The sequence below is a fragment of the Zonotrichia albicollis genome, chromosome 8 (genome assembly GCF_047830755.1).
Source record: "Zonotrichia albicollis isolate bZonAlb1 chromosome 8, bZonAlb1.hap1, whole genome shotgun sequence".
In the NCBI taxonomy this organism is placed as follows: Eukaryota; Metazoa; Chordata; class Aves; order Passeriformes; family Passerellidae; genus Zonotrichia; species Zonotrichia albicollis.
The window spans coordinates 38,220,050-38,247,260 of NC_133826.1; the positions used below are offsets into that span (position 1 = coordinate 38,220,050).

At 51.5% G+C, this 27,211-nt stretch overlaps 1 protein-coding gene and 1 pseudogene across 1 annotated transcript; both read left to right on the top strand.

Moving 5' to 3' along the window:
* Nucleotides 1–5,794: 5,794 nt before the first annotated feature.
* Nucleotides 5,795–12,401, top strand: LOC141729782 (cell division cycle protein 20 homolog; annotated as a pseudogene).
* Nucleotides 12,402–24,689: 12,288 nt separating this feature from the next.
* LOC141729783 (olfactory receptor 14J1-like) lies at nucleotides 24,690–25,622 on the top strand. Its single transcript, XM_074545509.1, has one exon. The coding sequence runs from the start codon at nucleotides 24,690–24,692 to the stop codon at nucleotides 25,620–25,622; it is 933 nt and encodes a 310-aa protein (XP_074401610.1).
* The last annotated feature ends 1,589 nt before the right edge of the window (nucleotides 25,623–27,211 follow it).

Below are 27,211 nucleotides of genomic sequence, written 5' to 3' on the forward strand. Positions count from 1 at the left end.
CTATTAATATTCCCACAGCATCCAACTACTACAGCCAAGTAGACAACAAAGAGAAATGCAACTTGCATTTCTTGGTCCTGTTCGATTCTGACATCTCACGCTCATTGTCACCCTCAGAACTGCTGTCCTGGAAACGTGGATCCTCTTGCCATGTGGCTTTTACCGGCTTTATTGTCCCAAGCGTGTAAGGCTCTGCAATGACAGCACCAAGAGAGAAAAAAAGCCAAAACCAGATTATTCCTCTACTGGTCAGGAAAAATTCCTCCTTTCACGTGAAATACTTACAGTGGAGAAGAGAGATTTAGGAAGGACAGAATATGACCCTGCCAGACTTTCTAAGCTACGTCTCGGCTCCAGTATTTTCCACTTTGTTCCAGGGATCCCTTATGTATTCTTAAACATTTCTCATTGCATTCAGAAGACACTGAATACTTTCTCAGTTCAGCACAAGTCTGGGGGGCTCGTTGCTTTGTGCTGTTGCACTGGGTTTTTAATATTTTGGATAACTTCACGGATTTTCTTTTCTCTCCTACATGACCGGGACTCAAGTTAATGTTGTTTCATCTTCATTTCAGACGGCCTCATTTTATCTAAGGTTAGGACACCCCAATGACCATGTGTCATTCCATTTCCTTTTTCTAAAGGTCCAAGAGTAGAATTCAGTAACAAACAGAATGTTCATGGATCTTGGGGCCAGCTCTCAGACTTTGCTCCTCCCTCTACATTAACGCACATTTCCTTAAAAACCATGTTGGATTCTATGAAACTTGATATGACTGGTGTGTCACGTTTTTCCGTGTTTGAGGAATTCAGGGCATGAGAACAAGCTTTTTCACTACTCAGCAAAAACCCCAACGCCTTCTCAAAGCAAGCCTTTCAGAATTCCTGAGATGCAAGCATGAGGCACCTCTCTTTAATCTACCACAGCCCTGGCAAGGAGAACTAAAGATCAAAATGCTTCTGCCTAATTACTGACTTCTGCTGCTGAAAATCCCCTGCATTCTGACCTTCTTTACACTATATTGCCCTACATTGCCTGCCGGAAGCTCTTCCTTAGCAATGGCACTGTTAGAAGGGTTCTGCTGTTATCTTCTTTGATGCCCAACTCCTCTGTGCCTCCAAAGAAGGAAAACTTGAAAGCACTCGTATCCTGAGCTGCGTCTTTCTCAGGCAAAGGTCCCAAATGGTCATCTGGGGCAGAGTCCTGTGCATCCTCTTTGTGCCAGTGTATTTCCTCAGTCTATTCTGGTTTGTTTTTGAAGGTCTTTCAAAGAAAAAACCAGAATAGATGGAGAAAATACCATCTATTCTGGCTGGTTCTTGAAAGGCCTCTTTCAAATCTGCAGCAATACTGTAGAAGTTGTCTTCAGACACTTAAGGCAGTGTCTCACTCTTTCTTCCTTTTTTGGCTTTACTGAAATGAGGTTGTTCAAGGATAGCAACACAGCACACGTCCTTTTCAGACACAGCTTCCCTAAGAGCCACCTTGCTCTGAATGTCTCCCTAAGCATATTCAAGCCTATTAAGGAGTAGTTCATTATCAAGGGTGAGCAGTGGGGAAACATCTGAGGTTGAAGTCTAAAGGAAGGAACAGGAGTCCTTTTTAATTAACCACATCCTTAAGTGACTTTTCACTGAATACACCGTTACACAGAAATCAAGGTATTTAGCCCAGACTTCTTCCTGCCAGTAGAAACATCAAGAGCTAATAGGGTTTGCTCACAGAGCTGCACATCTCAGGGTCCCTGCACTGACCGTTCTCACCTAAGGGAGTAAAGTGAAAGGGGGGAATCCTGCAGCTCTGTAATATAGGGCCTGGATTCAGTGGTCCATTGTGGGGATGTGATGAAGGCATGATGGGTATTGCTTGTAAGTTTTGTGGGAACAGATGGAAATTTTGCATGAATAATGCATGATGTGTGGTAGTATGTTAATGATATGGGGATAAGGTGTGGAACCACGTTGGGCGCCAATATTTTTTCCTGGTATAGGGCAAATTTGGTAGAGATCCTCCAAAGAAGGGCCCCTCCAGAAAGCAAACCCACATGGCCCCTCCCCCCAACCGGTTCGGGAAAAAATTTCTCAGAGAGAAGTGGAAAGAACGTGTTTATTTAACAGGCACAGCACCCCCAGCACACAAAATGAACAATACCAGATGACACCGCTCTGAGAAAGATGACAAAATCAGAAAGTCTCTTCCGGGGGTACTTGCTCTATTAGTCCCTCCGGGGCTGGGGCAGCTGCTGCAGCCAAATGGTGCAAACCCTCGGTGTTCCCAAGTCTCAGTCCAGAGCAGGTTCCAGATGGTCACAGAAAAAGGAGAGGAGAAACAGTCCAGGAAGGAATTGGGACTCTTTAGCTTGAACTAGCTAATAAGCAGAAGCAGAAAACAAGAGCAGCGAGACAGCAAGCAAAGCAGAAAGCCAAAAGCAAAAAGCCCTATGTACTGCCCATCTCTGTGTCCCTGATAAGAGAATCCCAAACAAAACTTTCACTCTTCAGAGACAGTCTTAAAGGCACAGAACAGATGAATGGGGATACAAGCATCATAACGTCCCCCCAGGACAGTCACAACCAACATACATGAAACCTTTTCCCAGATATTTCCTGGGATTTTTGACAAACTCACATCTTAGTCTTATCAGACAAACTGTGAGCACAGTGGGAATGTCTTAAAGTTGCCATCTTTGTTTGCTTCTGGTGGAACTCCCTCAGTTCTAGAGCAGGGCCTTTTCTCAGCTTCCTGCTGCTCCCCCCCAGGCTCTCCTCCCAGCCTGCTGGGCTTTGTTGGGTGGCACAGCCTGTGCCAAGGGGCGGCAAGGTGCCTGCAGGCCCCAGCTCTGGGGGAAACAGAAAACGTCCTGCCCGCATCCACCGTGCTGCCAGCTCAGCAGTGCAGCTCAGCACGGGCTGACGCTCCCCATTGCTCCTACAGGTGCAGCTGGAACCACAGCACATGTTCCTGATGCCCAGAAGGGCCTTGGAAGGGGTTTCTGTCAGGGAACAGGCTGCTGGCTGGGGTTCCTGGCAGGCCTGCTTGTTTTGGAGCTTATCTTCATCTTATGCTCTGTCCAAATTTGGACTTACTTGAGGAGAAGACAGTGAGCGTTTAGTTTACCTTTTCCTCAAACAGCTTCTTTTGAAAGTCTACTGCAGACAGGAAACATTCCCAGTGAGGCTGCAGCGTAGGTGTGGCCAGTCCATGATTGTCCAAAGAACTCTGCTGAGGGTTCTGCTGCTGCCCAGAGCTTTCATTGGCCTCCTCATTGCTGGGCCTTGTCCTGGGGGGTCCGCTGGGGCTGCAGCCAGTGCTGGCTCCCACTGAGGCTGCCTGGCCAAGAGCAGCCCCAGGGGCACAGGGCAGAGGCAAAGCACGGTGGGGAGGAGAAAGAGCAGGGATGAGATTGCCCTTGAAAGGCAGAGGCACTCTGGGGCCGGCTCCTGGCCAGGGAGCCTTCCCAGAGCCGTGCCCTGCTGGCCGGGGCCTTGAGGGGCAGCTGTGCAGCTGTGCCAAGCTGTGCCAGCAGCTCCAGCCATGCTGGGGAGCCTTGCCAGCTCTGGGCCCTGCTGTGCAGGAGGCTCCCTGTGTGCCACTGGCAGCTGGGGCCTCAGCCACCTCTTCTTTCCACAGTTCCACCTCTGGACAAGAGTTGTAAGACGGTGGCTGCACCTCACACCCAAACAGCAGGAGCAGCTCCTCCAGCAGTAAGAAGGTTCTGGGCATCCCTGTCAAGACTTTTGAGCTGAAGACTCCAGAACACCAATCAACAATGAAATCTTCTATTCGCCTGGAGATCGCACTGCCACCTCCTCTCCCCATGTGTATCCCCAAGCTACTTGCATTTCTTTTTTGATCCTCCTCTGTCCCGTCCCGACTCCTTCTATAGACCCCAGCAGCAGCCCAGCACCCTCCAGCCCCTCCTGAGACCAATATGTCCCTTCCTCTGCCCCTGAGCCCCCTGGGCCTGCCCTCTAAACAGCAATGAAGTTAACCCTGCTCTCTGCCAGGCTAGGTGATGGCCTTTTCTTTTGTTGCACTAAAGGGAAGGAGCCGTCACCCCAGTGTTTGGGTGGCAGCAGCAGCAAAGCCCAGCTGGCAGCAGCACTGGCACAGCTCCATGGCCAGGAGCAGCTGTGGATGCCCACGGTGTGGACAGGCAGGAGCCAGGCAGGGGCTGCTGTGACCAGCGGCGGGGTCCCGAGGGCTGGGATAGCCCAGGAGGCAGGCAGCAGCATGGGGCTCCTGAGAAAAAGCAACCCCATTTGCTTAGTTTTTCAGTTTTAGAAATTATAAATCTGTACAAATATTTCAAAATCGTTTTTCTGTAGAGAGACACCCCCAAATATATCTTCCCAATTCCTATAGTAGTTTAAGATTTTTCTAAGTAGTTTTAGAATCCAGGAAAAGTGACCTTATTTTGTCTTCACTTTTCATTTTTAGAAATATTTAGAAATATCTCTTGTAGAGAGAAATCCCCATATGTTTCATTCCTTTTTCCACAACACATCTGTATTTTTGAAACTGGTTTTAGAGGTCTGGAAAATATTTTCTCCTCATACAATAAAAAATAAAATTGCATTTGAGTGGTAATCTTTATTCTAGGAAGAAGTAAGACCCCTTCAGCCAGCCAGCCTGCTGCAGAGGCTCTTTTCCTGCAGGAGCTTTGTACCTAGTCACAACCAACATACATAAAACCTTTTCCCAGGTATTTCCTGGGATTTTTGACAAGCTCCCCTCTTAGTCTTATCAGACAAACTTTGAGCACAGTGGGAATGTCTTAAAGTTACCATCTTTGTTTGCTTCTGGCGGAAGTCCCTCAGTTCTAGAGCAGGGCCTTCTCTCAGCTTCCTGCTCGCCCCTGGGCTCTCCTCCCAGCCTGCTGGGCTTCGTGGGGTGGCACAGCCTGTGCCAAGGGGCGGCAAGGTGCCTGCAGGCCCCAGCTCTGGGGGAAACGGAGAACGTCCTGCCCGCATCCACCGTGCCGCCAGCTCAGCAGTGCAGCTCAGCACGGGCTGATGCTCCCCATTGCTCCCACAAGTGCAGCTGGAACCACTGCCCATGTTCCTGATTCCCAGAAGGGCCTTGGAAGGGGTTTCTGTCAGGGAACAGGCTGCTGGCTGGGGTTCCTGGCAGGCCTGCTTGTCTTGGAGCTGATCTTCATCTTATGCTCTGTCCGAATTTGGACTTACTTGAGGAGAAGACAGTGAGCGTTTAGTTCTCCTTTCCTCAAACAGCTTCTTTTGAAAGTCTGCTGTACATGGGAAACATTCCCAGTGAGGCTGCAGTGTAGGTGTGGCCAGTCCATGATTGTCCAAAGAACTCTGCTGAGGGTTCTGCTGCTGCCCAGAGCTTTCATTGGCCTCCTAATTGCTGGGCCTTGTCCTGGGGGGCTCGCTGAGGCTGCAGCCAGTGCTGGCTCCCACTGAGGCTGCCTGGCCAAGAGCAGCCCCAGGGGCACAGGGCAGAGGCAAAGCACAGTGGGGAGGAGAAAGAGCAGGGACGAGATTGCCCTTGAAAGGCGGGGGACAGGAGAATGTCACTTATCCGAGAGAGCCCCAAAGAGCGGCTGGAAGGGGTGCCGGCTGCTCAAGGATCCCCGAGGAGCGGAGGGAGGGCGTATCGGCTGATGGGGTGTCCCGAGGAGCAGCTGGGGAGAGTGGGGGTGTCCGTTGGCGGGGAGGAGCGGCCGGAGGGCTTGCACGGTCCGGTGGTGGGGAGGCTGGCAGGGCCTGTCGGAGTAGGCTCAGCCCAGCTGGAGGGTACGGCTAACGCCGCCTGCCCGCCCGCAGGACCATGGCGCAGTTCCTGTTCAAGGACGACCTGCACGGGCTGCTGAAGCTGGACACACTGGTCCCAAACGCGCTGCCTGCACGATGGCAGCGCAAGGCCAAGGAGAGTGGCCCCGGGCCCAGCCCCGTCGGCATGTCGCCCGTGAAGCTGGCCAATCGTTCCCACAGCTCCAGCAAGAGAGACAGAGAGACAGATGCCGTCCAAGATACCCGGTGAGCGCCGGCCACCAACAGCAGAGGTTTAGTGCGGGAGCCTGGCCCAGGCTGCTTGTCTGTAGCCATGGGGCTCTGGGCTCCCTGCCACGCTGCCCTACCGGCTGCTGCTCAGGCAGGAGGAGGTGGGCTGTGCTCCTGACAGCCACCCACCTCCTTGCCAGCATGAGGGGCAGAGCTCTGAGCACTGGGGCTGGTGAGCTGCTGTTCGCCCAGCTGAGCCTTGCTGGCACAGCTGTATGCTAGGACGAGTGTGGGCGGGCCTGTCAGCTGACAGCTTTACATCCTGTGAGCGTTTTTGTATCTTCCCCTTATCTCTGGACTCTGGAATTGTTGCACTAGACCCAAGTGCACACAGTCCCTAACCAACTTGGTGGCAGGGAGGAAAATATAAGTTAGTTGTGACTGGGTGGCATGAGACCTCAGAGTCCTATTTGTCTGGGGGGTGTGATGTGGAAGAGTGTTGGGTTTACTCCCGTGAAAGCTCTAATACAGGCTGTTAAATAGCTGTAAGACAATATTTTCATATGTGAATGCAGGTAAATCTGGATCCAAAATTCAAAGCACCCCCACAAAGGCTGGGGGGGATCGCTACCTTCCCAACCACAGCACTATGCAGGTGGAGATGGCAAATTTCCTCCTAACCAAAGAGAATGACCCTGCTGAGGATTCCCCTACCAAGAAGGTGATTATGTTGCCAAGTTACAATTACTTCAACAACCGCTACTCCTTCCCGCCCCTTTACAGAGCAGTAAACTATAGGTTCTATCAAGTGGGCACGCCGGACTGACAAGTCCCAGCCATCACTACTTGCAGCTCTGGGCTTCAGGTGCCAAGCATGAGATTGAAGCTGTAGAGACTGCCATGCAGTCTAAGCCTATGCTGCTTCTGGTAGCAAAATTTAGCTTTTGACTAATGAGGCTTTAAAATGTAGCAGGCAACAAAAACACAAAGCTGTAAGCCTATGCAAAGTGAAACTGCTGGTGGTAGCTATTCTAGGACAATGTCTCCACAGGGAACACTTCTGGAATATTTTACACTGTGTTCTGAAATCTGTTTATGAAGCATTTGGTTGCTTTGTGGCTGTGGCTTTTCCCACTGGCAATGACACTGAATTTGCCATTGTGTGAAAATGTGAGCAGGACGATGTATGAAGGTCTGAGGAAAAACTGCTTTGACCTGCCTCTGTGTGACTGACCCTTGCAGCACAGTCAAACATCTGCAGATTCTGAGAGAAGGGGACTTAGGTGTCTGTTTAAATTGCAGTGTGGGAATTGTTGTAAATGCATTGCACTGAGGGTGATTTGTCTCTGTAGGAGCAACAGAAAGCCTGGGCAGTGAATCTGAATGGTTTTGATGTAGAAGAGGCAAAGATCCTCCACCTCAAAGATCCTCATCCTCCACCTGGAAAACCAGAGAATGCTCCAGAAGGTATGTCTGTGTGAGCGGAATCAGCAGGAGAGATCAGGTCAGGGGAACAGCAACACAGAGGCTCTGTGTGTGGTCACAAGAGAAATCAGCTGGTTTCTGAGAGCTGTACAAGCTGGAGTCTCCTTTCTTAAGGTTCCTGAGGTCGAGGGAGGGCATAACAGTTACAGTGAATTTATTTAGGAGAGGTGCTATGAGTGCCAGTTGGTCACCTGTTACAGGGCTTGCAAGGGTCTTCAGGGTGAAGACAGAGGCGAGAATCTTGACCTCATGTTCAGAAGGCTTGATTTATTCTTTTATGAATATATTACATTATTACTATACTAAAAGAAATAGAAGGAAAGCTCTCAGAAGCTAGCTAAGCTAAGAATAGAAAAAGAACGAATAAACAAAGGGCTGTGTCTCAGCAGAGAGCGAGACCCAGCTCTGCCGTGAGTGGTCAGTAAGTCCAAACATTCACCCAAGACCAATCATGCATCCATCTGTTGCATTCCACCGCAGAAGATAACCATTGTTTACATTTTGTTGCTGAGGCCACAGCTTCTCAGAAGGGAGAAAAATCCTAAAGAAAGGAGTTTTATGAAAAGATGTTGGTGACAGTCACCTGTACTGCAGGTTCCAAACCTTCATGAAGTCTGTAAGAGCATCAAACTCTCTGCTCTGAACTTTCTAGCTTAAACTGTGTTGTAGTGTGTTGTTAAGTTTCTTGTGTTATTCCCCCAATTTATGTATTGTTCTCCCCTATTATGTGTAAAATGGTTTCGTTCCCCCAGTTTTTCCCGCCAGTGCTAGCCTGTCAGCTAAGTTGCTATAGTAACCGCTATTCATAGTTGCTGATATGTAATTGCTCCTCCCCTGGTTTCCCTTATAAGTGAAAGTTGTTTCCTCCCTGGGTCCAGTCAATCACTCCCTTTCTCCTCCCAGGTTTCGAGAACCTTCTCCTCTCTGGAGATGGTGGTTGGCTGGGGTCCCAGGACACCTCCTTTACCTTTTGATTATTGGTCTCCATGGAGTGTCAGTTCTGTGAAGTTCATCCCCTCACCTTTCCCAATTGGTTCCGCCTGTACCCACCCCCCTCCTTTATAATCCTGTTTCACCCCCTATGAAAAAACTTTTTCCCGGTTGGTTTCCCCGCGTTTGGATCCCGCAACACCTTCAATAAACCGATGTTTAACCCCCGGGAAATGGTCAGCTCCGTTCCTCTCCAATACCAGCGGTGTAAGCCAGTCCGCAGCCAGCACAGCCCGAGGCCATCAGACGCCAAAGGGTACTGACCAGAAATTGCAGAGGGGCGTCGGCCTTTCGCCCTCAGCTAGTCGGACTCCAAACTTCGGGCCACATATGCCCTTCTCTGCAAAACTGCAACTAAATATAATGGGATTCAAAACCCCAAGTGTTTGTTAAATTTGTTTCCATGAATGAGGAAATTGTAGCTCAGCCCTGTTCAGCAGTTCATTCTGCCAGTGATTTTAGTGCACTGCAGGCTTGTGAGTGTTTCTCTTAGGACTTTATTTTCACTCCAAGGGATTCCTAGTTGGGTGAGCAGCACTCAGCTGGGAGGAAACTAACTCAGGTTAACAAACCTGTTCCCCTGCACACAGGCTATCAGAATAACCTAAAAGTGCTCTACAGTCAGAAAATGGCACCTGGGTTCAGCAGGAAGAATAGCAGATATATTCCCTCAAAGCCAGACCAGGTCTTGGATGCACCAGAGATTCGCAACCACTACTGTAAGTTGTTGTATTCATATTGTTGCATATCATATTTCTAGGGTCTCATATCTTCTGGGTGGTTTTCTCACAGCAGCTCTTCACAGCAGCATTGTTGTTGCTTCTCAGTCAGGACTCCTCTCTAGCTCTCCCTGAAGGCCTCGCCCCTTTTTATCCCAGCTACCTCCACGGGCTACAGCTGCTGCCCAATTAAGGACATCACAGCTGCAGCCCATTTACAATACCTAGAATCAGGGCAGGGTCACTTATACAATACAGAGATCTTTTACTGCAATACATATCTTTACTCAGGCCCCTATAGTAAGTAGGCTGCAGGGTTGAGTGCTGGGCATCCAGAACATTCTGCACTGGATTGCTGTTCCTAGGACAGTGTAACTGGGCTGTCTGTATTATTTTGTGTACCCAGGCTAGCGCAGACCACTTCTGAAGTGTCCCTGTGTAGCCTTACAGGGACAGTGGTCTAGGGCACTGTGTAGATACCTTGGAGCAGGGTACCTGGCCCCAGCAGCTGGGCATAGTGACACTCAGAAGGCTGCCCCTCACCTGTACGTGTGTGTGTGCATATGTGCACCCGCACCTGCTGCATCAGCACGGGTGAAGGGCATGCTCTCTAGCCAAGCATGGTGTGACCTGCATTGCTCTTTCAAATTGTAGATCTGAATCTCAGACTGGAGCTCCCAGAACTTCTTGGCAGTGACTCTGGACAACACTGTTGTTTATCTGTGGAATTACGGTACTAGGGAGATTATCCCCCTGCTGCAGACGGAGCATCCAGGTATTTACATTTCCTCTGTGTCATGGATGGAGACTACCTTGCTGTTGGCACAAGTAGTGCTGAGGTTCAGTTGAATGCAGGAGTAAAACTAGAGGTGTTTTCTAGGGATTGACAGAACTGTGGGGCCTGGGGACAAAACCTTGGCTGGCAGAGGAAGGATGCCATGCACCTGACTTGTCTTCCCTCGTGTGGGGTGGAACTGCCCAGTGTGCAAGGCAGGGTTTGGTTTGGGGGTTTTCTGATAAGCAGCGTAACCTTCTGTGCTATAGTCAAGAGATACACATTTTCTCTGTTCCCTTACTGAGAAAGCTGAATGCCAGAGCCTGTGCAGTGAGGTTCCTAGGGCACAGAAACAGGATTGGGTTTCTTCTGAAGAACTTTTTGCTTTGCCTCTCCAGCTATGGGACATTGAGCAGCTGAAACGTCCCCGAACCATGACCAGCCATTGTGGCCATGTGGGAACCCTCAGCTAGAACAGCTGCATTCTCTCCAGGTAAAGCAGTGGGTCAAGGGCAGTTTCCAGTTGTTGCAAACTCCTATCCCTCAATCTATGTGTGGCATGGGTTAGGGATGGCAGAGAGAAGTTTGTCCTGGCTTGGGATCCTTACTCAGCCTTATCTGTTGGGGCTGTGAGGAGAAGGCCTCTTTCCTGTATTGCAATTTGTGCTGAAGCTTTAAAGAGCTTGTGTGGGTGTTTCACTCACACCAACAGACCTGTGTTGCTGGTAACACTGGTTGAAACCCAGTGGCAGGTATAGCAGTCTTGCAACAACAAAAATGGATTTGGGTGAAAATGTGCAGCCTGACCCTGCAAGCCTTCTCTCTGCAGTGGTGCACGGACTGGGCACATCCATCACCACGATGTCCAAGTGGCTGAGCATCACGTGGCCACCCTTGCTGGCCACACACACGAGGTGTGCGGACTCAAATGGTCTCTGGATGGCCGCTACCTGGCCAGTGGTGGCAATGACAGTCTGGCGAACATCTGGCCATGCACCCAAGGTGGGGGTGGCAACTTTGCTCCTGTACAGACCTTCACTCAGCACCAGGGTGCTGTCAAGGTGAGCACAGAGCTGCCATGGGCGGGTATGTGTGTGCAAGGCAGGCATGCAGCACTGGCTGGGTGCAGGTTGCCTCTTGTATGTTTTAAAATGAACTCTCCTCTCTCAGGCTGTGGCGTGGTGCCCATGGCAGATGAATGTTCCAGCCACTGGAGGTGGCACTAATGACAGACATATCCACATCTGGAATGTGTGTTCTGGCGCCTGCCTCAGTGCTGTTGATACCCGCTCCCAGGTGAGAGATGAACATCAGCTTGGAGACAAACACCTTCTGGCAGCACACCTCCACAGAGCTGCTGGCTCCTCTGGCCCAGAGGCACGGGGAAGGAGGGGGACCATGCTCGCCTCCGAGTGGTGAGCATCAGCACATGCACCTTGTCTCGCCTGTGTTACTGCCTCGTTGCAGGTGACTTCTATCCTATGGTCCACAAACTACAAGGAGCTCATTTCAGGCCATGGCTTTGCACAGAATCAGCTGGTTATATGGAAGTATCCAACAATGACCAAGGTTGCAGAGCTGCAAGGTAGGTGCATGTTGTTATCTTGTTGTTGCATTTCTAAAGTCCCATACTGTTGCAATCATATTTCTAAAGTCTCGTACCTTCTCGGTGATACTTCCTGGGGGCAGTTCTTCACAGCTCTGACTTCTTCTCCTGCTTGTTGCTCATTCTTCCTCAGGGCTCCTTGTCAGCTCAGCTTGACTGGCCAAGCCCAGCCCCTTTTATCCCAGTTATCTTCACTAGCTACAGCTGCAGCCCAATTAAGGACATTGCAGCTGCAGCCCATCAAAAACAACCAGGGCTTATCAGGACAAGGCCTATATACAGATATTCAATATACAATACAGATATTTTACTACGACTCCTACTATATTTCCCCCTTTTTGTTTACTTACAGATACTAAGACTCCTACTATAGGTGGACAGGGCCTGGGTGTGGGGGGTGCGTTAGAGGTTGAAGATAGCTGCACTCCTTGGTTGGAGCCTGCAGCATCACTGATACAGGACAGTATCCGGGGCCATGCTGCTAGGAGTAAAGCATGCCCACGGGGCTGTGGAAGAGATACCATTGATCCAAGTGTATGCTTGGGGTCTGAAATCATGCTGCCACAACCACTGGGGGGACAGCTGTGCAAGCTGGCAGGGCTCATGGGAGCATACAGGAGTAAATGTGCATGTGCTGATCAGCTCAGCCCTGATTGCACATTTCTTCTCCCCCTCAGCTCATACTGATAGAATCTTGGACCTGACCATGAGCCCTGATGGTACATCAGTGGCCTCAGCAGCTGCTGATGAAACACTGCAGATCTGGCGCTGTCTTGAGATGGACCCCATAAAGAAGAAGAAGAAGAAAGAGAAGGCAAACAGTGCCAAAAGCAGTATTCTTCACCAGAGCATCTGCTGAGAGCACGGGATTGTTGTGGAGAGGGGAATATTTGGTTTACACACTGTACAGTATTTTAAATGTTAATGAACTGCTTAACTTGACTTTTTCTTAATGGAGTCTGATGGAAGAAAAAGCCATGGCTCCTAAACCCAAGTCCTCCCTGAGGCTGGGGATCTGGGAAAGGAGTGGAGACCTAGGTCTTTAGGGCCAGTTTAGAGGCCCCTGAGCTTAGCACAGCCTAGCAGAAGGATGCTGTGCAAGGGCTGTACTTCTGTTTCTGTCCCAGCTAAGATAGATATGTCACCTGCCCCATCTAGATGCTGAATACAAGCACAGCAGCTCCACCTCAGGCTCAACTGAAAGCACAGCATGGCTGTGGCCTCAGTTTGTGTTGTCCTGGCCTGTCTCACAAGCCCAGGGACACCTTCCTATGGCTCTGCAGGCAGATCTCAGTTTGTATTGTTAGCTACAGGCAGCCATCACTGCCTGCCTATGGTACTGGAGTAGAATAGCTGTTGGGAAAAAAGGAGGGAGGGAAATACAGAGCAACAGCTGTAATCACCCCAAAGGCTGGAAAGGGGCTGGCTCTGGCATAAAGCCTGATGCAAAACAAAAAGTTAGCTTACACTGCCACAGCCAGCCTAGATGTCATGCAAGAGCCACGCAAAGCACCACAAACCCTGTGCTCAGCCTTCAGTCACGTATTCTTCCAACAACTGTGATCTCCCTTCCCCTCCTGCTGACAGGAGGCCCTGGTGCCTCACTGAGGATTCATGCAAGGGAGCAAGCACCAGGGCTCAGTTGACATTTATTGGAGCTTGACTCCCCTACACTTGGAAAAATGCCTTTTTTCCAGGCTGAACTGTGCTGGAGCAAGTGGCAGGAAATATATTTGAGCCCTTACCTGACCAACAACCAGCTCAGCCATGCTGCTGTGCACAGTGGAGCCGCAGTGTCTGAGGCTGTGGGGCTGCACCAGACCCATCAAGCCTGTCCTTCAGCTGCACCAGCATTGCCAGGGGCTGCTGGGGACACTGCACAGCTGATAAGCACCTTGGCCTGTACAAAGCAGCTCCACCAAGCCTGTGCCTCCCATCAGCCCTCAGTGATTAGCTGAGGGTGGATTATTAACTGTTTTCACCTTTCCCTCAGCACAGTAACACACTGTGCCCAGCACCAGCTCTGCCTCCTGAGCCTTACAGCAGCTGGAACCTTCAAAGGTTCCGACTTGTGCTCTGCCAAGGCCAGTGAGTGTGTAACCACACCCACTAGAGCACCCCCACACACACACATAAAGCTGATATGGGGGGCACAGTCTCAAAAAACAGCCAATGAGCCAGCACCTTCCCAGCAGAGCTGCTGGTGCATCCCCATTTGGCCACTTGGGAAAGATCAGGAGGCACAAGGATGGAGCTCTCCGTCAGACACAAATCCTCAGGCCACAGCTGTCTCTAAAGGGGAAGCAGGCAGGAACCCAGATGCAAGGCTGGGCTCTTCCACAGAGCTGTGCTGTTGTTGTAGGAGCCCTGTCCCACAGCCCTGCACTTGGTGCTGGGAGTTAGCACAGACTTGCCCTGTAGGGCCACAGCTGATTAGGCTTTCCCTGGTCCCTGACCTGCAAGGAAAGCTTTATATGCCAAAAAGTTCCTGTCATTTTTGCAGTCCCATGTAAGAGCAGCTCAGCTTTCTCACAGACTCTTTCTTTCTCCTTAGCACATGCCCCACACCCAGATGCTGTGCATTACATAGCCCTTAGAGGACCTCTGAGCATTACCAGAGGGTAATGATACTGCAGGGTCTTTGACCCCATGCTGATCTCTTACAGTCCTGGAGTGAGGAGGAGCAGAGGAAGGAAGTGGGCACTGATCCAGCAGGCCCAGTGAACACAGCCCTGTAAGGTGTGAATTCAGTTCACAGCATGACAGCATATTTATTACCAAGTGCCATGGCCAGCCCATAGAAGAGCGCAGCTAACAGTGTTATGAATAAGAAGCTTGACTAGGCCAATATTCAAGCAGCAATCAATTTATTATTTAATATGGTAAGGTATGAGCAATACAGCACTGAGTACAGTGGGGGAAGTTTTCCCTCCAACTGCACACCAATAATTGAGGGTTACAGGTATTTATAGGGGTACTCATCAGCTTTCTCAGCAGTTTCTATTTCCAATTTTTTTACCCATCAGCAATTTTTATTCCAACTTATTACATCACAATTCTATACACTATTGTGATTTTAGTTTTTCTCAGGATGTATCTCAAAGGAGTATCCCCAGATGGTGACGGTCCAGTTTCTGAAAATAGAAAGACAAATCCCGTCTGGTGGGGTCCAGCTCCCCAGATGTGTGTCCACCTTTTAATTGCAGAGACTATAAATCTCATAACAGTGATGTCCAGCTTCCCTTTGGTCGAAGCCATAAACCCTTGTGATGTTCATCTTCCTTTCTCAAGCTGTTTTTCTCTGCTTCAATAAGGCGTGAGATAAGCATATTTCTTTTATATATATTCCAAAGCTATAATTTCAAGGATACAAGTAATATTCTAAAATTATACTTCAAAATGTTATTATGGCAGAGCTTTTTTATGGATTAAATGCAAGAAAAAAGCAACATTCTTAACACCTTAATTCCAATGCTCCTAAATCAACCAGGGTTAATTGTGTGGTAAATAGGTATGATTCATGCTGATAAAAATTGAAACAGTAATCAATATTGATACAGTAATTAATATCTGGAAATAATAAAATAAGTTAAAAATAGTAATGCCAAAGAGGAGAGGGAGAGGAGGGGCTCCACTTCCCCCCCCCCCGCCTTTCCCAGCAGATGTTTTTTCAAGGACCACAGGAAAGAAGCTGAAGATAGAGTTGCTAAAAATGACCAAGAACCTGCTTTGATCCCAGAAAATGCTAATTATAAGGGACTTATTGCCTTGATATGTAGATGCAGTGATACGTTAGTCTTGGCTTACATTGTACTGGCTTGGTGCGCATGTGTAACCCAAAGGTGAATTAAAGGACAACGAAGAAGACTACAGGGCCTTCATCAGTGACGACCCCCAAAGACTTGTGCGACCACCAAACCGAGTGGTGGCGCATGCTTGATAAGGGTGGTAATGAAGGCGGAGACAGAAAAGTGACGAACCGAAAATAGGAGGAGACGGCATTGACACATGGCACATAAGGGGTGATTTTCACTTGGCAAGTTTGCAGGTGAAGTGGCAAGGGTCATTGAACCCTGTCCTCCGTACCCCGCGGTATCTCTTGCTTATGCGCTAGTATTGGAACCAAATTATCCCTTATTTTAATCGAATTATATTGTATCCAATTTTATATTTTTATTTTAACTATTCAATTAAAATTGTTACTACTTTTAATATTGTTTTTATGATGGGATAATTGGGCAAACATAACAATTGCAAACAAAACATAGGTTCAAAGGCCTTTTTCCATGCTTTATTTTTCTTAGTTACTTATTAGAATTCATAGCTCTCCCATTGTCGGGGTCCAAACATTTCACATTCAACAGTACACACGTCGCCTGTTTGTACCTGACATGAAACACAGCTTTGCATCTCACAGAGGCCACTTTGGGGTCCCTTAAAACATTTCTGGGGCACATTTGGGGCAGTTTTGGATCTGAGGAGGGAATTCAGACAGAACTTGAGGGTTTGGAGGACACTTGGGGAAGCCGGGTGGGCACTTCGAAAGGCACTCAGAGACTCTGAGGAACCGTTCGGGGTCCCAGGCAGCACGTGGGGGTCCAGGGGAGCGCTTGGAGGTCAGGAAGGGGAATTTGGGGCCCTTCGGGGTCCGGGCGGGCCCCTGGGAGGCTCGAATGGGGTTCTCTGGGGCGCGGGGGGTGAGGGGAGTTGTAAGCACGGGTATCGTACGGTTCAATGGGGCCGCGGAGCACCACGGGAGTTCGAGCCGCAGCTGCAATGGCTCTCGGTGGGGCGAGTGGACTAGAGCTGGCGGTGCGCTGCGGAGGATGATGGGAGCTGTAGTCGCGGAAGTGGGTCGAACGCGGCATTTGGGGGTCCGGGAGGGCACTTATGGGACACTTCTGCGTCCGACCTGCGACTTGAGATCCTCGGGGGGGGACGTAAATGGTTCGAGAGCACTCGGGGGGAGCTCGGGGAGCTCTAACCGGGCTATTTAGGGCGCGGGGCACGGCAGGAGTTTCAGGCGCGGGACTGTGTTCTGAGGGGCTCTGGGGCCGCGGGGGATGAGAGAAGACGAATTCCCAGAAGTAGCTGTACCGAGCATCTGTGGGGTTGGGAGCACTCAGGGGGTCTGGGGACGCTTTGGGGGGTCCCGAATGGGCGCTGAGGGGGCACTGAGGGATCCTGGAGGGTCTGGGGGGCATTTATGGGACAGACGGGGGCGGATCCCGCGGGGGGGGGGGGGAGGAAAGGGTGTCTGTGGAGCGCGGGGCATGACGGGCGTTGTAGTTCTGGCTCTAACGGGGTTGTAACCGGCCGCGGGGCATGATGAGAGTTGTAGGCAAACAGGAAAGATGGCGCCAACCTTAGGCACCGCCCCCAAGCCTGGATACCTGGCGCTGATTGGCTGCAGGCAGTGATTGGCGGGAGCCTCGGCAAATGGGATGCGGTGGAGGTGGGAACAGCCCATTCACCCTCCTCCAGTCCCTCCCAGTGCAGACCAGTTCATCCTCAGTACAGCCCAGTTCAAACCCAGTGCCCCTCCAATCCCTCCCAGTACAGCCCCGTCCCTCCCAATACACGTCAGTTTATTCCCAGTCCCTTCCAGTTCACCCCAGTTTCATCCAGAGGATGCCCCAGTGTCCGCAGTTTGCCCCAGTATCACTCCCAGTATGTCCCAGTGTACCCCCACAGTCCATCCCAGTCCACCCAGATTCCCCCTCAGCATTCCTCGTGTTCCCAGGTCGTCCCACTCTTCCCCAGTGTCACTCCCAGTATATCCCAGTGTCTCCCACAGCATTCCCAGTGTACCCCAGTATGTCCCAGTCTTCCCCAGTTTTTCCAAGGACAGTTTAGTTTCTCACGGCAGACGTGGCAGCCAAACCCAGCAGTGGGGTCAGTGCAGTGCCCATGGCCACAGCCCCTTGCAGTGCCCAGTGCAGCTTGGGCTGATGATCCACCCTCACAGCTGGCCCGGGGCAGCTCTGCAGTGCCTTTGGTGGCACCTGGGGCTGGCACACACCTGAGCAGTGTGTCTGTTTGCACTGGGGAAACTCAGGAGGTTCAGATTGCTTCAAAAACCCCAAAAAGTGAAAATCCCTCTTAGGTGAGTGCAGCCAGCTCTCCAAGCACAGCAGGGCCCAGGGCAGTGAGGACAGACATGATGGGGCTGGGCAATGTGGAGCAAGGTTGTCCACACTGGGTCAGAGCTCCAGGCACAGCTTCTGTGAGCAGGCCAGAGCTGCTGAGGAGAGACCCTGAGTCAATATCAATCACAGATTGCTGAAATAATCTCTGCTCTAAAGGGAGATAATATAAAATACTTCATTTAAAATAAGAATGTGTATTTCTTACAAGTTCTTTGAAATCTTTTTCCATCACTTGACTAGGAAAACTTTAATGATTCTCACAGGGTTTTGGTGTTGTTTACATCAAGCTCAGTCCCTGAGAGTGTCTTCAAAAAACTTTTCAAGAACTCAAAATTAAATTGAAACGCTGAAGTTTTTTGAAGTTTTAATGTGTTCCACTGAGGGATATGACTGGGAAAGTGTCCCCAGGTTCCAGTTAGAGCAGAACACTGGAGGCAGGGATGACAGCTGGGGACAAACAAGGCAAAGGTGTCTCTGGTGCTGAGCAAACCTGGATGTGTTTGAGGAATGCAAAGGGCCAAGGCCTGAGCCCCAGCCCCTGGCCAGGCAGATCCTGTCCCTCCCTCCTTGCCCAGGGCTCTTCCTGGGATGGGCACTGGCATGTGGGGATGTGCAATGCCAGGGGCAGGAGCATGAGGCGGCCCTTGCCAGGCTGCTGAGCAGGGACAAGGAGGCAATGAGGCACAACCCTGCAAGGGTCACTTGTCCCCTCGTGGCCTCAGGCCCAGGGCCAGTAGCCATGGCCAAAGTGCTGCCCAAGGTGGCTCTGGCAGGGCTGTCTTGCAGCTGCTGCCCATCCCTGTGCCCTGTGCAGCCCAGGCTGTCCCACGGTGTCCCTGCCCTGCGCCTCTGTCCCTGCAGGCTGTCGGCATCCCCCGGCTGCCCCACCTGGCTGGCCCCTTCCTTTGCTGACAGCTCTGCCTCCTGCCTGCCCCTGCCTGCCCACACAAAGCCTGGGGCTGATACCAAAAGGGTTCATTCCATTTTTACCCTGCCTGTGAACTTTCAGCACAGGAACAAGGCACGCACGGGCTGCTTTCCCAGCAAGGATGGGTAGAAGAGAAGAAGAAGACATCTGGCTCAAGGGTGCAGGAATGGAGAAAACAAGGAGTGAATCTGGGAACTTGGGGTGGATTTTATGGAAATGGGTAAATTGTAATTCACATTCAGTGACTGTATATAAGCAACACACTGGTAGAATCACATGTCCATATAAGGTTAGGAGTTATCCCATGTTGGACCTCAGGCCTGAATAAATTATTCCCTCTGAAATAGCAAATGAGTGTTAAGGAGCCTTATTCTGATATTTCAGAGATCTGGTGACAGTGGGACCTCACAGAACCAAGGAGTCAGCTGTGACACTGTGCAAACTCATGGAACAAAGGGTTCATTGTGACACAGCAGAACCCCATGGAACCAAAATCCATTTGGGCACACTGGGGCCACGTTGAACCAATGGACCATTGTGACCCTGAGAAACCTCTTGGAACCAGGGGGCCATTGTGACACAGCAAGGCCTGGTGGAACCATGGATCCATTGTGACACTGCAGAACCTCACGGAACCAAGGTGACCGTGTTCTACTGCGGGACCTCATGAAACAAAGGGACCATGGTGACACTTCAGAACTAAGGAGACTGCTGCTGGCAGTGTAAGAGCTCATGGAACCAGAAGTCCCTTGTGACACAGCAAGGCCTGATGGAACCAAGGATTCCTTGTTAAGCTGCATGGCCTCATGGAACCATGAGCCATTGTGACACAGCCTGGCCACATGGAGCCAAAGGGCCACTGTGACACTGCGGATCCAAGGAGACCATTGTGACTGAGGAACCTCATGGAACCAAGAGTCCATTGTTCTACTGTAGCGCCCTGTGGAACCAAGGGGAGCACAGTGACATTGTGGGGCCTCAGGGAACAATGGAGACTGTTCTGACACTTTGGGACCCACTGGAACCAAGGGGCCATTAGAGCATGGCAGGGCCTGGTGGAATCAAGGGGACTGCAGTGAACACTGTGGGTGTCCATGTGATGAAGGGTCCATTCTGACACCGTGGAACCAAGGATTCCATTGTGACACTCTGGGGCATCATGGAACCAAAGGGCCATTGTGGCAGTTCAGAGCCTTGTGGAGCCAAAGAGACCATAGTGACTCTGTAGGGCTCCATGAAACCATTGGTCTGTTGTGACACTGAAAGTCCTTATGGGATCATGGAGACCATTGTGACACTGCAAGGCCTCATGGAAACAAGGAACCACTGTGACACTCTGGAGTCTTGGCAGGCCAAGGGGCAGTTGTCACACTGTGGGGCACCATGGAACCAAGGAGTCCATTGTGACACTCCAGGGCCCCATGGAACTAAGGATCCATGGATCAGTGCAGGACCCCATGGAACCAAAGGTCCATGGTGACATTGTGGGGCCTCATGGAATCCTGGAGGCCACTGTGACACTTGGAGGCCTCTTTGAATCAAGGGGCTCTGCAGGGCCTCAGGGAATCAAGGAGACCCTTCTGACATTGTGAATCCCCATGGAACCAAGGGTCCATTGTGACACTGCACCACCATGGAGACCCCTTTGACACTGCCAGGCCTCATGGAAGCCAGGGACCATTGTGACACTCTGGAGCCCTGTGGAAACAAGAGGCCAGTGTGAGACGTCTAGGCCTGATGGAACCAAGGATCCAATATGACACCACCCCTGTGACACTGCAGAGCCCCATGGATCACAGGGAACAGGCCTGCTTGGCTTGGCCTGACTGCTCCAACTGCCCTTGGCATGTCGAGTGTCTCTTCTCATGTACCCCTGAAACCCTGGGGTCTGGGCTTTCCTTCAATTGGAAAAGAGCTGCCCTTCTCATTCAAGCATCCATGGCCAAAATGGGATTCCCCCTCCAAAATTCCCAATATCCAGGGATTTCTCCCACATATAAAAGCTGCCATTACCAACACGTCTGGCTGACCTTGTCTTCCTGAGGGCTGGCTCTCACCTTCCTTCAAACAGTGAGGCTCTGTGCTTTCCTTCCTATGGAAAAGAACTGGCCCTCCTGCACAGGCACCCATGGCCAAAACTGGTACTTGTCCTCCAAAATTCCTACATTCAAGGGTTTTTTCTCCCGGACAAGATCTCCCAGTACAGACAGGTCGTGCTGGCCTTGGCTTCTGGTGGTTGCCTGAATGCTGCCCTGAAACACTGGGGCTCTGCCCTTTCCATCCTAAGGGAAAAGAACCATCCTTCTTCTCCAGGTGCCCATGGTTAAAATTGGGATTCCACCACCAAAAGTCCTATATCCAATGATTGCTCCTACACAAAAGTTGCCATTACAGAAAGGTCTGGCTGGCCTTGGTCTCTGGTGCCTGCAGTTCATCAGCCCCTGAAGCACTGGGGTTCTGTGCTTTCCTTCCTATGGAAAAGAATATTCTTATTCCTCCATGGCCTACTCCTCCTAAAATATTCACTATATGAAGGGTTTCTCCCAGACAAAACCTGCCTGCTCTCACAGGTGTTGTGGGCTCTGATGGCCACCTGTCATCTACCCCTGAAACACTGGGGCTCTCTGCCTTCCTTGTGATGGAAATAGAACAGTCTCCTCATCCAGGGGCCATGGCCAAATTGAGATTTGGCCCCATATAAATATAAATATAAATATAAATATAAATATAAATATAAATATAAATATAAATATAAATATAAATATAAATATAAATATAAATATAAATATAAATTTCATATATCCAAGGATAACTCCCAAGCAAAAGCTGCCAGGAGAGACAAGTTTGGCTGACTTGGCCTCCCAGGGGATGCTTCTCATCTACCATCAAACCCTGGGGCTCTCTGCTTTCCTTCATATGGAAAAGAAATGCCTTTTCATCAAGGGACCAGTGGCCAAAACTTGTATTCTACCTCCCAAATTATGTGTATCCAAGGATTTCTCTCAGGCACAAGCTGCAATTCCAGAAAGGTCTGGCTCACTTTGGCCCTTGGTGGCTGCTGCTCATCTGCCCCTGAAACACTGGGCCTCAGCTTTCCTTCCAATGGAAGAGAATCGTTGTTCACATCAAAGTGCCCATGGCCAAAACTGAAATTCAGCCTAAAAAATTCCATCTATCCAAGGATTGCTCCAAGGCAAAAGTAGCCAGGACACACAGGTCTGACTGGTGTTGTTCTGAGGTGATTTTCTTAGACTATGAGCAGAATGTTTACATTTGCCAATACCTTGGAGAGGGGCCAGATATCTCCCAAGGTGGGGTTTGGAGGCCTCAAGCACATGAGCACTGTACAGGGACAGAGGAGCTCTGTGCTCAGTCGAGTGGGGACTGAGGACAACAGAGGAGAGCCCTGGAAGGGACTGAACGGTGGTTTCAGAGGTGGTGGATCCTTTTGACATAGTAGAGAACAGACAGAGAAAGAAAGAATTAATGCAAAGGACAGATAGGGAGGGCCAGACAGGACCCAAAGAGAAAGGAATTTCCCTCTCAGAGCAGGGCTGTGGTGCAACATGGCCCCCAGAAAAAGTCTGGGTCATCCCTAGGCTTTGTGTGGGCAGGCAGGGGCAGGCAGGAGGCAGAGCTGTCAGCAAAGGAAGGGGCCAGCCAGGTGGGGCAGCCGGGGGATGCCGACAGCCTGCAGGGACAGAGGCGCAGGGCAGGGACACCGTGGGACAGCCTGGGCTGCACAGGGCACAGGGATGGGCAGCAGCTGCAGGACAGCCCTGCCAGAGCCACCTTGGGCAGCACTTTGGCCATGGCTGCTGGGCCTGGGCCTGAGGCCACGAGGGGACAAGTGACCCTTGCAGGGCTGGGGCCTCATTGCCTCCTTGTCCCTGCTCAGCAGCCTGACAGGGGCCACCCCATGCTCCTGCCCTTGGCATTGCACATCCTCACATGCCAGTGCCCATCCTGGGATGAGCCCTGAGCAAGGAGGGAGGGACAGGTTTTGCCTGGCCAGGGGCTGGGGCTCAGGCCTTGGCCCTTTGCATTCCTCAAACACATCCAGGTTTGCTCAGCACCAGAGACACCTTTGCCTTCTTTGTCTCCAGCTGTCATCACTGCCTCCAGTGTTCTGCTCTAACTGGAACTGGGGACACTTTTTGAGTTATGTTCCTCAGTGGGACCCATAACAACTTCAAGGAACTTCAGACTTTCAATTTAAGTTTGAGTTCTTGAGAAGTTTTTTGAACACTCTCTAAGGGACTGAGCTTGATGTAAACAACACCAAAGCCCTAGAGGCTCATTAAAGTCCTTGTGCTGTGTCTGTGCTGCTGAGCTGGGCGGGGCTCCTGGCACAGAGGCAGCTCCTGGTAACCAAGAAGAGCTTCATAAGCACATTTCTCTTGATGAGCAGCTCTTCTGCTGCCCCAGGGCAGTGGCCTGCAGCCACCCTGGGCACAGCACAGAGGCACAGAGAGCTTCAATCAGTCAGGGCTGGGAAGGTGCTGAGAAGTGCCTGGGGCAGAATCAAAGCCAGCCCTTGGCACAGGAACCTCTGGCTGCAGGACAATGCAGCTGCAGCTCCTGGAGTGGTCTCCTAAAGCTTGAACATCCCAATGCCTACAGACTCTGTGAGTACAACTCTGGGTATTTCTGGTGCAAGGGAGGTGAAATGCTCATGAAGTTCTGATGTACTGAGGGGTTCTGATCAGTCACAGAATATTTCCAAGACAAGGATTTTGATAAAAATGAGGAAATTTCCTAAGAGTGTATTCAGTTTCCTACTATTGGAGAATGGCGGGGAGGGGTTATAAATATGAAAGGATGATTATGAATTTTGACAAGTACCTGAGACATCTGAACTGTTACTTTTAGTGATCAGTAGGTTCACAGGAGGTCCCTAATGTGCTTTCAGCCACTCCTCTGCCTGTGGACAGCAACGACATTACTTTTGCTGGAGCCATGAGGCTCAGTCTGAGCTGTCCTTTCTCCAAGCTGCAAACAGAACCTGCCCCCAGCCAGTGCCCTGCAAACAGGCAGGGTTCTGTAGGGCCAAGGAGAGTGCACAGAGATTTGGGGTTTGTGAGTGCTGGAAGGGAGAGATCAGACACAGGGAAACACCTGCAGGAGGGAAAATCTCCAGGAAGCAGAGAGATAATCAGGCAATAAGAGAAAACAAAGCCCAGCAATGTTGTGGCAGGGAGAGTTTAGAGATGTCCCCAGGAACCCCTCCAGTGCAGCCCCTCCCTCTGAACAAGCCTCCTCCCTCCTGTGCCCCCAGCCCAGCCTCTGCCCTCAGGGCTGGGGCTCCAAGGCGTGCAGACCCTCCTGTGCAGGCAGAGCTGCAGCAGAGCCGTGGGGCAGCTCTGCAGCCCCGGGCCCAGTTCCCTCTGCAGAGCACAGGGCTGGGAGCAGCTGCCTGGCACTGGGGGCTCTGGCAGGGGGCACAGCTGGCTCAGGGTGACGCTGTCCCCAGTGCCTGGCTCTGGGCAATGCTGTCAGTGCAGGCAGGGAAGGAGCTGCATCTCCCTCAATCCAATGCCATCATAAGGACACTTTGAAATCTCCTTGAGATTTCAGTCCAGGCTAGGAGCTCCAGTCCAGGGTGCAAACCTGTCCTAGAGCATCTCTGAGTTATAGGATTGCTGAGGGAAGGCAGAGGTGTTCTGACACTGAAAATGCTGCTGGGTTGGTGAAATGAGCAACGTGAGACCTTGGCTATAAATGTGGAGCTGGGCTCTCCATTTGATAAAATTGAAAGCCCAAAGAAACTCCAAACACAATCAAGTGAGACCTTCTCCCTCCAGTCTCCACTCATTATCTTGCCACAGGGAACTCACTCTGTTATACCAAGGGCAGCAGAAATGCCGAGGGTTTCTGATATCCTGGAAGAGCAGGAGAAACATGGGGAGAGCTTAAAAAGAAAACGTCAGAACTCTTAAACAGACAAGTGTGTCCATGTGTTTTAAGAAGAGGGTGTATGGGAAATGGCTTTGATTTTGGTTATAGACATCTCCTCAAACTCTTCACTGTCCTTTCCTCATGAACAGGTTCCCATGTGCAGCCCCAGCAAATGTCCAACAGCAGCTCCATCAGGCACTTCCTCCTGCTGGCATTGGCAGACACGCAGCAGCTGCAGCTCCTGCACTTCTGCCTCTTGCTGGGCATCTCCCTGGCTGCCCTCCTGGGCAACGGCCTCATCATCAGCGCCATAGCCTGCGGCCACCACCTGCACACGCCCATGTTCTTCTTCCTGCTCAACCTGGCCCTCAGCGACCTGGGCTGCATCTGCACCACTGTCCCCAAAGCCATGCACAATTCCCTCTGGGACACCAGGAACATCTCCTACACAGGATGTGCCACACAGCTCTTCTTCTTTCTGTTCTTCATTGCAGCTGCGTTCTATCTTCTAACCATCATGTGCTACGACCGCTACGTGTCCATCTGCAAACCCCTGCACTACGGGACCCTCCTGGGCAGCAGAGCTTGTGCCCACATGGCAGCAGCTGCCTGGGCCAGTGCCTTTCTCAATGCTCTCCTTCAAACGGCCAATACATTTTCCCTGCCCCTGTGCTATGGCAATGCCCTGGGCCAGTTCTTCTGTGAAATCCCCCAGATCCTCAAGCTTTCCTGCACACACTCAAACCTCAGGGAATTGGGGCTTCTTGCTGTTAGTGCCTGTTTAGCATTTGGTTGTTTTGTGTTCATGATTTTCTCCTATGTGCAAATCTTCAGGGCTGTGCTGAGAATGCCCTCTGAGCAGGGACGGCACAAAGCCTTTTCCACCTGCCTCCCTCACCTAGCAATGGTCTCCCTTTTCATTAGCACCTCATTTTTTACCTACCTGAAGCCCCCCTCCATCTCCACCCTATCCCTGGATCTGGCCCTGTCAGTTCTGTACTCAGTGGTGCCTCCAGCCTTGAACCCCCTCATCTACAGCCTGAGGAACCAGGAGCTCAAGGCTGCAGTGAAGAGACTGATGACTGGATGGTTTCAGGACCATTAAACTGATGGTCAATTTCTGCAAATCACTTGTAATAAAAGTCATCTTTGATTCTTCTTTTTGGTTTCATATTGGTGGTCCTTTTTCTTAGTTTTACTTCTTAATGTTGTCCACAAAGTAATGCTATTGTTTGTGACATAGCTCATTTTGTTTCTCTCCACCTTCCCTGTGACCACAGACTGTGTCAATGAAGGGCTGTTCTCTTGGTGGCTTTAAAGGAACTAAAGGATCTCCCAGCAAAGTTTTCTGCAGAGATGCCCTTTCGTTGCCCTCTCTGGAGCTGCAGCAGCAATGTGTGTGTGCAGAGCTGGGGGCAGATCAGTTGCTGGCCCAGCAGCTGTGCCCAGCAGCAGCAGCACTTGGTGTTGCCAGTGCTGCTGCCGTGGCCCTGCCCCGCTCCCCTGGTGTCCCTGGTGTTGCTGCAGGGCCTGAGTGCTCTTGGGGCCGGGCACAGCCCTGGGGGTGGCAGTGCCGGGGCTGCAGCAGGGACAGGCCATGGGCACTGCTGGGGCAGCGCTGACGCCTCAGCCCAGGGCCTGGGGCTCCAGGCTCCTTGCCCAGGCTCTCTCAAGAACACGACCAGGCCAATGCTCAGCACAGAAAAGCCCCGTGAGCAGCCCCAGGCTGGCCGTGGGCAGGCTGGGGGCAAACAGCATGGCTGGGGCTCTGCAAGGGCCGTGGGGCACACGGGAAGGAGCAGCAGAGCAGGGGCTGATCCATCCCCAGTGCGCTGGATGGCCCAGGGCAGCGTCCCAGAGCGTCCTCATGGAGCTGCCAACAACATCCCTCCTCTGCAGCCCTGGCCTCTCCCCCAGCTCACACAGGTGCCCCATCCTTGCAGGCACAGACACGGCAGCACTGGCTCAGCAGCCCCTGTTTGCATTGCACACAGCAGGGGGAGCACCCCTATGCTGTTGGTGTGGGGACATGAACCTGAGGGAGCACAAATGCCATCAGCCCCTGGGGCCAGCAAGAGCTTGGGAACTTGAACACCTTCACCCATTTCTGGGACTGAGTCCTGTGGCAGCTGCAGCTGTGCCCTTGCCAGGGGCTGAGGCTGTAGGCAGTGCCCAGAGCAGCCTGGCCTGAGCAGAGCTGTGGGGCCAGAGCCGGCTGGGCTGGGCTGGGGAGAGGCCCTTGGTGCTGCCCAGAGCTCAGGGCAGCTGGCAGAGCTTGCAGGGAGCTGGGCTGGGCTCAGAGAGCCTGGCCCAGAAACCATCAGTGTCCATCTCAGCCTGGCTGAGCGTGCAGGGGCAGGACTCAGGCCAGGCCTTGTGGGGCAGGGCCAGCGCCTGTGCAAGGCATTGAAAACAGGCAAGTGGCCCAGAGAGGAGGCTGCTCTGGGCCCTTGGTGGCAGGGACAGATCAGGGCAGGGGCTCAGGACATGTCACCACCTGCCTTTGTTCCTGCTGGCTGATGCGCTCTTGTCAGACTTTGACAGAGAGATCCTGTCCCTCCCTCAGTGCTCAGAGCTCTTCCTGGCCATGGGCACTCGCATGTGGGGATGTGCAATGCCAAGGGCAGGAGCATGGGGCGGCCCCTGCAAGACTACTGAGCCGGGACAAGGAGGCAATGAGGCCCCAACCCTGCA